At 31.9% G+C, this 12,954-nt stretch overlaps 2 protein-coding genes across 8 annotated transcripts in view; one reads left to right on the top strand and one right to left on the bottom strand.

Moving 5' to 3' along the window:
• Window positions 1–3,629, top strand: part of LOC148629448 (dedicator of cytokinesis protein 7-like) — a 38,660-nt gene extending 35,031 nt beyond the window's left edge. For both annotated transcript variants that reach the window (XM_088551341.1, XM_088551330.1), the window contains 4 exons: window positions 1,001–1,138; window positions 1,757–1,866; window positions 2,092–2,247; window positions 2,845–3,629. In XM_088551341.1, coding sequence (XP_088407467.1) covers window positions 1,001–1,138; window positions 1,757–1,866; window positions 2,092–2,247; window positions 2,845–2,887 — 447 coding nt within the window. In that variant the 3' untranslated portion in view covers window positions 2,888–3,629. The remainder of the gene's footprint in view (window positions 1–1,000; window positions 1,139–1,756; window positions 1,867–2,091; window positions 2,248–2,844) is intronic.
• On the bottom strand, window positions 3,626–12,553 carry LOC148629447 (uncharacterized). 6 transcript variants are annotated; one of them, XM_088551378.1, is made up of 7 exons: window positions 12,438–12,553; window positions 6,209–6,391; window positions 5,850–5,993; window positions 5,556–5,606; window positions 5,024–5,177; window positions 4,635–4,748; window positions 3,626–4,074 (listed from the first exon to the last, which is right to left on the bottom strand). In XM_088551378.1, exons 2-7 carry the CDS (start codon window positions 6,382–6,384, stop codon window positions 4,045–4,047), a joined length of 669 nt encoding a protein of 222 aa, XP_088407504.1. In that variant the 5' UTR covers window positions 6,385–6,391; window positions 12,438–12,553; the 3' UTR covers window positions 3,626–4,044. The 6 variants fall into 6 exon arrangements, with proteins under 6 accessions (XP_088407504.1, XP_088407497.1, XP_088407517.1 ...); XM_088551371.1 differs by lacking the exon at window positions 12,438–12,553 and adding an exon at window positions 12,010–12,127; XM_088551391.1 differs by lacking the exon at window positions 12,438–12,553 and adding an exon at window positions 12,088–12,106.
• Between the last annotated feature and the right edge of the window lie 401 nt (window positions 12,554–12,954).

Here is a 12,954-nt window from a genome sequence, read left to right as displayed (position 1 = left end):
TTTAAAAAGAAAACAAAATGACTGTTTTTTCCTTTTTAAAGAGTGCATATTTGAAAATTGTTATCATTTTATTGATAAAATATTGTCTTAAAAAGAAACAAAAAGTTAAAATGTAAACAATTTAGAAATTAAATTTCAAATTTTACACTTTCAGTACTAATAGAAATTCTATTCATAATTGATAAAATAATTTCTCATGGGGCGAGTGGGGGCTTTTGTCTGGGGGCTTTTGTCCTGATCCCATAGTAAACAGAAATAAACATGTGGCTTTTAATTTAACCCCTGTTTTTAGGAGATATTAATTATAAAGAATGTACTATAGAATTCAAATTAAGGTAGATAACTCAGTAAATGACACTGAAATACAATAGAAACTATTGAATACTTAACATGAATTATCTCCTAAGAAATTTTTACTACATTTACTTTTTCATATTTTCCATTGTTTGTGCCTTGATCATAATAGAAGCAAGTCACTGTACTTCAAATGATATCCAACCCTTAAAATATTCTGACATAAGCGAAACCAATGTGTTGTAAATCATCTTGTTAAGAGCAATACTATGTATATTAAACAAAAATCTATGGACTGCTGTCATCATTCTTAGAGTTTGAAATCAAGTAATCTCATTAAATCTCTATAATTGTAATGATTTGTGTGGTAAATATAAGTGATCAATGCCTAATGTGAAAATCAGTATTTTTCTGTAATAATAAATACCATGTTGACCTAAACTTAAACTTGAGATGCTGTGGTCGTTTTCACAAAAAATTGTAAGTGTAAAATAAATTGTAAGTTATGACGACATAGTAGATCAAATTATTGTTATGTCATAACTTATGACTAATTTTACTCATACGATTTTTTGTAAAATGGGCCACTGATGCCAAATTGAATGTTCTGACCACTGACAATATTTTAAAAATTTCAGTTGACAGTTGCCTTAAAATTAACCTTAACCTTAACATATATCACACCGAAATTTTGTATTGATTGTAGGTTATACTGTTACCAATCGAGGCTGCTATAGAAGACATACAAAAGAAGACACGTGAGTTAGACCTAGCAACCAAAGGTCAGGATACCAAGATACTTCAGATGGTATTACAAGGCTGTATAGGAACTACTGTTAATCAGGTATTTTCACTGTTAATGTCAGGGATTTGTTTAAAATTACAATTCATAACACATTTTAGTTGTAATTCATAGATATTTGTCTTATGATAAAAATGATGCAAAAGTTAAATGAAAATTTCTGTGGCAATAGATGTAAGTAATTTATCTTATTTTGTCCTTGAAAATCTTGCTATTTACTCAATACTTCTTTCTTCTCGGTTTCTAAGTTTTACTGCCTGTATGGTATTGTTCCTAATATAATACAGAGCAAGTTTTGTCTGGTATTGCCCCTAAAAATTTTCAGTGAATATAGAAATCATACTGTATGTCTGTCTATCTGTCAATCTAGTTGTTTATCTGTCCACATACCTTGTAAGCACAAATCATTAACCTCTATTTTATTTTTTGATGAAGGTTAAACTTCATGTATAGCAGTATGTGAAGATAATTATTATCTATGTCTGCAAATGATCCATCTTAAGGGTTTTCACTTCAAATTCTCACGAATGCAACTCCTCCTATTAACTGTTTGGTGGATTTCGAAAAAAACTTTATAGGAATTAGTAAATGTGCATGGAGGAAGATAATTCTTGTCTGATATGTGCAAAGGGAGATAATCCAACTTTTTGAAATTTGTAGGGACCAGTAGAGGTAGCCAATGTATTTTTAAAAGAACTGTTGGAGAAACCTGAGAAAGCAACAAAACATCACAATAAACTGAGACTCTGCTTCAAAGATTTTCTTAAAAAGTAAGTTTGTTTTCTTTCAAGAGAAAACTGCAGAATTTGTTTTACAAAGGTATAGAAAAGAATATTTAAAAAAAAAGAAGATAGATTTTAAGGTGATGATAATAATTAATTTCTCTTTACCAGCAATGCACCTTAATTATTTGATTGAAATTTCCTGTAGCATAAATCTTAGTTGATTGTGTAGTTGATATAAGTATATTAATAATATTCTATTTTGAACCTTAGAGGGTATGACGCTCTTCATAAGAACAAAACTTTGATAAAACATGACCAGAAGGAGTATCAGAGAGAGTTGGAACGTAATTATCATGATATCAAAGAGAGGCTTAATCAGCTGATATCCACCAAAGCCACTACCATTAAGAGGTCCAGACACAGAAGGTAATTATAGACAACCGGCTGTAGTCATATGATATGAAGAAAACAATTACTGCAAAGCATTTTTTCTGCTAGCAATTTATTTTACTAATTTAAAAATTTATTGCTATGTGTATTTCCCTTTCACATGGAATGGATGTCATAAAAATAATTATAAATGATTCTGATTGTTATCCTGAAACAGGAAAAAAGCAGGTTTTCAGTACTGTCAAATGGCTCTTGTGAATGCATGTGAGGTCAGCACGTATATATGATATCATTTTTACTAAATGATGGGAACATAGGGACAAAACAAGTAAAAAGACGTCTTATTAATTCAATGCCAATCCATGTTCTAATTGATAACTTCAGAAAACATGTAGTATTTTTGTATAGCTCTTAAAAAGTTTATAACCAAAATTATTTCACCTACTTTCTGACCATTTCCATTGGTTATTTACTAACAATGAATACATATGCATAATATTGACCAGAGTGGGTTAAGTGCAAAAGAAATTGCATATTTTGAAGTGCAAAAATGAAATATTTTTAAAACTATTTTAGACTAAATAATAGCTTGACTCAGAAAATACTTTTTGGTTTGTTTTTTTTTTTTTTCAGAGGAAACAAAGAATCTCCAACTAAACAGAAAAGCATTGTGTGATATAACCTGTTGTAAAGCTGAACAAAGACACAATTACCAGTATCTTTCTGCTTGAACTGCTTCGATCTTATCCACCCTTATTATACACAGTGATCATATAAATATCTCATTCATTCAGTTATTTTACGTACTGATGACTTGCCATTAGACTTTTTGTAAGGTATTTGTGTCACTTTAATCTTTGTATGATGCCTTATTTGACTGTGCTTGATTAGCTGACACTTTGTCATATTTGGGTAAACAATGTGCAATACTACATCAACAATTATTTATTTTATCCAAGTACTTGCCTTAAAATCCTTATTTGCAACTTTAAGTGAAAAAGGGCAATATCTGGAGAAAAACAAATGACTGAAATATCTCAGACGGTTAGATATAAATATTTTTATCTTTGATAAAAGGTCAATGACAGAAATGTCATTTTACGTTTACATTCAGCATTAAGACACAAATTATCCCAATCATTTGATTATCCCACCTAGAATTCATGTTTTGTTAAATTTTGTTATTGTATAAGCTCCAATGTAGATCTGTTTCCATGTGTAGTATTTTGTTGGACCACAAAATTCATACTAAAAAGTTTACTACATTGTATAATAATGTTCCTTAATCATGTTAGTTTCATGGAGCCTCTTGTTTACTGTGATTGAATAGTGCAATATGTATCATCTATCATTGAAATGAATAGATCTGTTTTATTAGTAGAGTCTTCATGCTTCAATAAATTTTATTAACAACTTTAGTTAGTTTTTTAATAGTATTTATTCAGGCATCAGTTGTCAGTGTGTTATAATGCTTAATGAAAGACAATAGTAGTTTTTGAGATTCTTAATTTGAACTATTGTAATACTGTAAATTCAGAAATTATTGCTGTTTTTATTATTGCAATTCATGTGATTCACATAAAATCACAATAATTAAAATAGTTCCTCAAAATCCAAAATTTTAAAATAACAATTAAGACCAAAATGACAAATTTGCAATTATGAATGCATACAATTACTTCTGAATTTAGAGTACTAGGATACAGTAGTTCTATAGAAGATGAGTATGTGTTGTAATCTATCCTGAAACAGAGCAAAAAGAACCAGAAGTAGAACTGTAACACATTCATTCCTAATACAGCCATAAAAGAAAGCTTGCTTATGTTTAGGAGTCTACAATCTCTTATCCATGCGTGCTGCTTCCTGTAAATAAAAAAAAACAATTATATGAATATTATAACAACTCAGTATACAACTATGAGGAGATATTTACTTTTTTCCTAAACTTTGACAAGCAGTAACTTATCATTTTATACTGAAAATTTCAAAGTTATTGCAAGAATAGATTATTACAATTTTGTCATTTTAGTCTAGAATAAGTTGTTATTCATGCAACTCAAAAGTGAGAGAATTTCAGCTTCAGTGATGATTTAAAATATGTAATGCACATTTTCAAATTTGCTTGAAGTCTGTCACAGTTTTGGCAATAATGAAACATCATATCAATTTCTGAATTTACAGTATATAAATCATTAAATTGTTATGAATACTGCAAGTTTTACTGTGGTGATTCTGTAACTCAAATTCACATTAGCAACAACTCTTTGCCAGCTTAAGTAGTCTCTGAACAGTAAGCTTTATTTTCAGTCATTGGGGTTAGTAGTAGGAATGGAATGACCTCTTGTACTGAAAGGATACAGCTTGAGCTTTATATGTTGAAAGATGAAGTTCAACACAGGTTGTAAATAATCGTTAATGCCAACCTTTTCACCAGTAGAACACCAAATACAACAAGAAGTTTTAGAAACAACAACATATCCTTGTCGGGAATACAGCCGCTGTGCTGGGTTGTTTGTCATCACATATAGGTAAATAACCTGAAATGTATTGTTGTTGATCATAATGGTGCTTTAAAACAGGTCAATGAGTATAAGAAAATTAATTGCTTGGTATCACTGTTAGAGGTAAAAGGATCATAGTGAATTATACTGAGAGAAATTACTTACAAACCACAGACCTACTATGAAGGGAAAAAACTATTTTGAATAGAAATAATGTAACTCCCATTGGTTGCTAATAGCGCTTCAAGAAATCTACAGACATTTGTTACCATCTTGTATATCAGTGATACAAATTGTTATAACTAACTTACTTTACATCCCTTTCTTCTGGCATCTGCCTCGGCTATATCTAACAATTCTTTTCCAACGCCCTTCCCTCTGAACTTACTATCAACACATATATGGTCTAAGTAGCAATATCCCGGACTGACATTTTCTTCGGTAGCACACGCTAAGCATATAAGTCTGAAAATGTAAGTTTACTTCATCCAGCTAAATATTGGAATTTTACTTGTGTGGCAATAAGTAATGTTTTTTCTCTCTTTTGCTTTGGTTGTGATCTTTGTCATCAGTGTGTCGTGTCTCAAAGCCTTCCATTGTTGAATAGTTAACAGTATTGAAATAAAAAAGATTCGAATTTTGTACAAATGTAACTTACATCACCCACAATTCATTCAAGTCTTGGAATTAAATGTTGTTCAATGAAGGCTTTTGACACTGAACTGGTCTGTGACAGGTAGTTGCAGGTTTTAAGCTTTTGAAACTAAATAACAACACAATGTAACAAAGCAGTTGGAAAAATATCATACCATAGAATGACCTTATTTTACTTGATTTACATACCCACACATATCACAGCAAGTAAAACCGGATGGTAAGTCTTGTTCTCTGTCCCTAACAAATTAAACAAATAATTTTAAAACAATGTAAGAGAAATTAAATAAGACTTGTAAGAGAATGACTGGAAGGATACAAGGTTAACACAAAGGACTTTTTTTGGAAGCTTGGCTTAGTCAGGGACTTAATAATACAGTTCCTTGCGAAGTAGGATCTGTGAGTAAACAACAAAACTGATAATTTTTAACTAAGAAAAATGAGTTTACACAACTCGTGAAACAACTGCAATGTTAAACTAACGGGAACTTTGCTTTGTCACCATGGTAACGCAATACGCATGTCCCAGCCTTTTCTCCATTATACTCTGCTATAAACTCCCTTGTGTAGAATTCTTGTGGACGCCCCCTGTTGTATCTTGATGTCATCTCCACCACTAAAGGTAACCTATGATAAACATTATAAAAGTTATAACATGGTATATTTCCATATTTACAACTTTTTGATAACATTTGCTCTCAAATAAATCAAAACTAATTATCTATGATATAAAACACCTCTTGTGAGGCCTTTTAAAGTTTCAAAATGATAAAGAAAATCAACTATGACAAATGACCCTGAAGTGTACAAAGTAACTATCTTAAAACATGAATTCTGTTAACCTTCTCTCACTGGTTGCATGCACCATTTTGCTTCTGAAAGCTTCCACCACTAGTCTCCCAGAGAAATCACAATCTTCTTTGGTGTCTTGTAGGTTTCTAATTGTTATTTGTCCATTATTGTACAGTGCTTTATAATTTGCAGCTGATAATGGTTGATCTGTTATGGCAGGAAACATTCTGGAACTAGAATAGAATTAGAAAGTTTTGTTTCTAGTCGGTCTTTGATACATGTAGAGAGTTCTCTTTGTCGTATTGTTTACAACAGACAAGTATTTTTTTGGCTGTTCTTAATACGCACTTCACATACACGAATCTTTCTTACTAATCGTTACGAATCTCCAAAATTTACAAGATTCGTACAAACAAACGACTTCATTTCGACGCGTTTAAAAATATTCTTGTTTGAACATTTGCAAAAGAAATTCGTAATAACCATAGCTTGTACAATGTCGTGAACCATAATCCGTTTCCTGTTCAGTATTACATTTATAACTGATAATTCTCTATGTATACACATGCTTTCAAATTATCCGTTATGTAGTAAAAGATTATTTGTCTTATTAATCTGTAGGGGACAGTTTTGAAATCTGATAGCTTACTTTAATTGGAATATTTTGTTTGTATTCTTATTGAAACCCTTAATTTTACCATATTGATCTTAGGACTATCCGAAAGTGACATTTTTGAAGACAGAATAAAATTCTTATTCTTATTTTTTTTTGAGGGGGGGGGACGCCTCAGTTTACACTGAATCTGTCACAGGTTTACGCTGCCTCACTTACATTTAATATCTTATACCGTGTTTACCTTTTAAAATTCAAATATTATGTCCGATAGTAAATTTCCGCCTAAAATGAAGTCGAAATGCCTCATATAGGCACAGCGACCATCACGTTCAACGTTAAATCTATTATTTCCGCACTATAAACAAGTCATATTCATTTTCGTGCGATAGTAACGTTTGTACTACGGTAAAATAAATCTGGTGAGGTATTTCACACACCCTTCACACACACGAATCTTCTATTTTCAGCTACGATTGTACCTAATTAACAGTGTGTACACACCTATCTGTGTCTTTAATTTTGTCCACCTAATAAATATTTTAACGGCCATACATTTAAAGCTGGATTTACTATTTTTATTTAATGCAGGATCAATATAAGGTCTATTGATTTCTTATAATTAAATCCAGTCTCATTTTTATTAAGCAATAAGCAAAATAGATAAAAAAAATAAAGCAAAAAGAAAGAAAATAGTAACTTCTGTACTTACATCTTCACGAGTATGGCCACTTTTTGAAAAACATGTGAATACCAGTTTTATTCCACAGTACATTTGTTTATGTACATTATTAAGAGGCCAATATGTGTCAATAAATAGAACACAATCATTATGGTGATTTAAACTACACTCATACCATGATCTTTCTAAAATGAAATTTCAACTATTGTTTGGGTCTGTTACTTTAAAATATCAGACAAACCTGTTTTGGTATTGTGGCATTACCTCAGTAAATATGATATTGTTTGGTGGAAATTTTTTAGGATGGAGATCTCAACCATCGGCAACAAGAACTTGCTCGTTGTTTTTTACGGTCGAACTCTCAAGAAAAATGGACTTGTTTTGTGACTAATTTGTAGGGTGGAGATATCAGTATATTGTACGGTGGACATCTTAGTAAACAAACAAAAAAAACTTGTTTTGTTGTAGGGTGGAGATCTCAGCAAACAAAACAAAAACCTTGTTTTGGGGCTAATTTGTAGGTTGAAGATCTCAGTAAACGAAACACTTGTTTTTGTTGTAGGACGGAGATCACAGTAAAAAAACTTGTTCTGGGGCTAATTTGAAGGTTGGAGGTCCAAGTAAACTAAAAAAAGCTTGTTTTAGGGCTAATTTATAAGTTGGAGATCTCAGTTGGGAGATCTCGGTAAACAAAAAAAACCTTGTTCTGGGGCTAATTTGTAGATTGGAGATCTCAGTAAACAAAAAAACTTGTTTTGGGGGTAATTTGTAGTATGGAGATCTCAGTAAACGAAATACTTGTTTTAGGGCTAATTTATAAGTTGGAGGTCTCAGTTGGGAGATTTCGGTAAACAAAAAAACCTTGTTCTGTGGTATTTCTTAGGGCAGCTATCATAAAAGGGGCCCGTGTAGTAGATATATCGTGTGGTCGAGATCACAGAGCCTATTTTCAAGGGTTGAGGTCTTTTGACGCAGAAATTTAGATGTTTTGGAGGGTAAAGACCTCAGTAAACAAAAACGTCGATACCTCAAGATGCATGGACTTAATTGGTAGGTATTACGTAGGAGCTTTGTTGTAAGGTCACGCCTACTCCAAATAAATTGAGATAAAGGATACTACAGACACTGTGAAGTCAGCCTAATATCTTGACATACACTTAGAGATCGATGTTAAAGGAAAACTATTAATCAAACTTTACGACAAACGTAATGACTTTAATAATTTTATATTTATTTATAAATATTTATAAATAGGCATTTTTTCCACTTTGGATTGAATTATAAATACTTATAATTCATTTATTAATATTTATAATTGCCATATAAATATTAATAAATAGACATTTTTGTCTACCTTGGGTTGCCATAAACTCATACGTTATGCCAGAGCTTGTCGTAGCTATGCAGACTTTTTGTATCGCGCTAGACTTCTTACAGTTAGGCTTCTGCAACAGGGTTATGTTGCTACAAGATTGAAGTCATCACTACAGGAGTTTAATGGGCTTTTGTCGCCATCATGAACTCGTGGGTCGTTACGATGTATCCATCTGCACCATGGAAACTGTTTTGTTCACCATGTCATAATTTTCCTTTCCTCTTTCGTCTAACTCGGACTTGGTCCATGCTCCCAGTTTTTAGTGGAGTCCGAGTTGCTCATTTGCTTTTGTTACTTTGTATATAATATTTTAGTTACTTAATGTTATTTGTTGTGTATGTCCGTTTTCCATATTTGGTCTTTGTCCCTGGATTACTTTCTTTTGATTTCCGCTAGAAACTTTGGTTCCCTTGATTACTCTTTCACACCAGTGTGACGTCTTGTCTTTAGAGATGCAAAAGTAAATGTAGAATTTTTATCAATAAAGTTACACAAATTATTTTCAAATTAGACAGTTTACACACTTAGATAAGCCACTGCAAAAATAATAAAATCATATCTGCTTATTAACAATAATACATGTTTAATCTTGTACATTATTTCTCATTTTTGTTTTATAGCTTCTAAGGAGTAACATAAAAGATACCATACTGTATATCAACAAGAGGAAAAGGAAATATTAAATATTCCTTATTGTTAAAAAAACTAAGGGAGGCTGAGGGGAAAAAAACTCTGTAGGTAACATTAGAAACAATTCAACACCAAGAAATAAACTTTACATTAAATATTTGGTGAAGGAACTTCAGTTTGTATTGATCATAATTATACGTAGTACTTGACATAAAACTTCAGTGATTAGGATAAGAAGGGATCATGTGCCATTAATAACGTTCTAGTTGCAAATGTCCCATAAAAATCAGATTTTTTTAGAAAGATTGTTAAGAACTGTCAATCATTTAAAACCAGAGGCTCCCAGAAGCCTGAATTGCTCACCTGGTTAAATTTTGTCTTTCAATGGCAATAAATTTAACAAGAAGTTTACTAATAATTTTGACCCAAGAGAAGACTTTGGTAGGACTTATCATAAGGATCAATACATGGATTAACAGATAAAAATGAAAATTTGACCACAGATAGATCTCATCATGTTGAACACTTTAATTTACCCAGTCAGAAATTGGCAAAACCTAATGGTTTGGAGATATAAAATTGAAAATCTACAGTCTGACCCCTATGTTCTACTTTTAGTAATGGCGGCCATGTTTTTTGATGGATCAAAAATCTGAACATAACTTTTGTGCAAGATAACCCAAAGATACCCATACAAAGTTTGGTTCCAGTTGGTCAAATAGTGTCAGAGAAAAAGATTTTTGAAAGAAATAACATTAAAAATAGCAGAAGAAAAACGTTAAAAAAACTCCGGAATGGCTAAACAGATTAAAATGAAAATTTGACCACAGATAGATCTCATCATGCTGAATACTTTTATCAGTCAGAATTTGGCTAAACCTAACAATTTTGGAGATATATGTGAAATACTACAGTCTGACCCCTATGTTCTATTTTTAGTAATGAAGGCCATGTTTCTGATGGATCAAAAATCTAAACATAACTTTTGTGCAAGATGCCGTAAGGACATTCATATAAAGTTTGATTCCAGTTGGTCAAATAGTGTCAGAGAAGATGTTTGAAAGAAATAACACTGAAAATAGCAGAAGAAAAACGTTAAAAAAAGGCAATAACTCCGGAATGGCTAAACAGATTAAAATGAAAATTTGACAACAGATAGATCTCATCATGCTGAATACTTTTACCCAGTCAGAATTTAGCTAAACCTAACGGTTTTGGAGACATATGTGAAAAACTACAATCCGACCCCCATGTTCTATTTTAAGTAATGGCGGCCATGTTTTGTATACGGATCAAAAATCTAAAAACAACTTTTGTGCAAGATACCATAAGAAACATTCATACTAAGTTTGATTCCAATTTGTCTAGTAGGGTCAGAGGAGAAGATTTTTGAAAGAAATAGCATTAACAATAGCAAAAAAACGTCGAAAAAGGTCAATAACTCCTAAATAGCTTAACAGATTACAATGAAAATTTGACCACAGACAGATCTCATCATGCTGAATACTTTTACATAGCAGAATTTGGCTTAACCTAACGGTTTTCGAGATGTATGCGAAAAACTACAGTCTGACTCCTATGTTCTATATTTCAGTATCAGCGGCCTTGTTTTTTACAGATCAAAAATCTAAACACAACTTTTGTGCAAAATACCTCAAGAAACATTCATACTAATTTTTATTCCAATTGGCCCAGTAGGGTCAGAGGAGAAGATTTTTGAAATATATAACATTAAAAACAGCAACAAAAAAAAGTCGAAAAAAAAGGACAATAACTCCTAAATAGCTGGTCAGATTAAAATGGAAATTTGACCACAGATAGATCTTATCATGCTGAACACTTTTATCCAAATTTGGCTTAACCTAACCGGTTTGGAGATATATGCGAAAAACTACAGTCTGTCCCTTATGTTCTATTTTTAGTAACGGCAGCCATGTTCTTTGACAAATCAAAATCTTAACACAAATTTGTGCAAGATACCCTAAGGAACATCTCTGCAAAGTTTCACATAATTCCTCCTAGTTTCAGAGGAGAAGATTTTTGAAAAAATTGTTAACGGACGACAATGGACGACAGACGCCAAGTGGTGGCAATAGCTCACATGGCATTCGGCCAGGTGAGCTAAAAAAGTAACATTCTAAGAATTTTAATTCCAATCTGAAACTTCTGTCGAATAAAACAAAAAATAATGAAAATGTAGTAAAAGTTATACATGTATTCTTTGATATGCTGTTTATTTAGTACTCAAAATAGGTTATACACTGCAAATCAATAAATTGTGGGTAAAAAAAGGTTTGACAGATGTATAGCCATTTCAAGCATGCCAAGTATCATTTCTATAGGCTGTAGAATCTGGAGTGCTACCTAAAATAAGTAGAAATCGAGATAGTTTGTAACTATCTACATGTTAAAATTGGAAGGGGTAAGGGGGATGGGGGTGGGGAAGGGGTTAAACTTCATGATGTATAGAATTCGTTGATGGGCCACATGTTTACATATACATCATAAACATGTAATAAAACTATCTCAAAAATCAATGTTCTTCACCCACCATCACTGCAAGCTGGATCTTTTGCTCACTATAAACGTCGTAGAATCGATTTTGCGAGATCGAAAGAAAAATGTTTACCTCTAGAACTAAAGTGCCAAAGGCAAAAGAACAACATATTTTAGGGGAGGCAATCCTTACAGAAAGGAAGAAATAAAGTTGTGTTGATGACGGATAGAAAATCGAGAATTTTCTTGAAAATGTTGCGATTTCAAATTAGGTATAAAAATATTCCCTCTCGGATTTCAGCGTATATAGGCTTATTAAAATCTCTGAAATCATAGAATTACATAGAATATAATCTTTGTGATTCACGAAATGGTTTCGCTTCGATTTTTACCAAATATAAAAAAAAAAATGCTTTTTTGGCTTAAAATAAATTTCTGTTTAAAAATTAATTGTTCTACTAGTTTACCTCAATTTGTTCTTACCTTGTGGCATTTTTAGCTGTAATGGGCTGTGAAGGTGGCTATAACAGGAATGATTTATCTACTAAACAAGATACATCATATTCGCTTCCTCAGCAACCAACTGTGATTATTTATAGGATAATTAATTGGATAGAGTGAATAACCAAAATATTATCTCCAGTGCCGAAGAACGCCTGGATTTAACGAGTGTGTAGAACTTGTTCCGCGCACGAGTTAAATCCTCAAGCGTTCTTGGCACGAGTGATCATATTTTGGTTATTCACGATAATCAATTGATTATCCTATTCATTATATAGATTTTCTTCATAATTTATAGATATTTTCAACATGAATGTTAAATTCTGTGATTGGCGGATTGATATCAAAGTTGTGATGTTTTGGTGGGAGAAAGTCCGAGAGTGAAATTACCGAACTTATTTCACAGTGTGAACTATCGAAATTTATTACACTGGGAACATTCAATAAAACACTGCCATCTATATAATAAAGAGTTTTTTTACGCTATATAGAAATCAGA

This window comes from Perna viridis, chromosome 1, assembly GCF_037379345.1.
Source record: "Perna viridis isolate PV_CMFRI_1.1 ecotype Kerala chromosome 1, ASM3737934v1, whole genome shotgun sequence".
Classification (NCBI taxonomy): domain Eukaryota; kingdom Metazoa; phylum Mollusca; class Bivalvia; order Mytilida; family Mytilidae; genus Perna; species Perna viridis.
The sequence above is the reverse complement of the archived record's forward strand: the minus strand, read 5'-3'. Positions and strand labels throughout refer to the sequence as shown.

Coding starts and splice junctions, on each gene's coding strand:
- LOC148629447 (XM_088551354.1), bottom strand. CDS start 7,714: ATGCCACAATACCAAAACAG. Junction 6,392..7,694: donor ATGCCACAATACCAAAACAG/GTTTGTCTGATA, acceptor ATTCTATTCTAG/TTCCAGAATGTTTCCTGCCA. Junction 5,994..6,208: donor CATGCAACCAGTGAGAGAAG/GTTAACAGAATT, acceptor TGTTTATCATAG/GTTACCTTTAGTGGTGGAGA.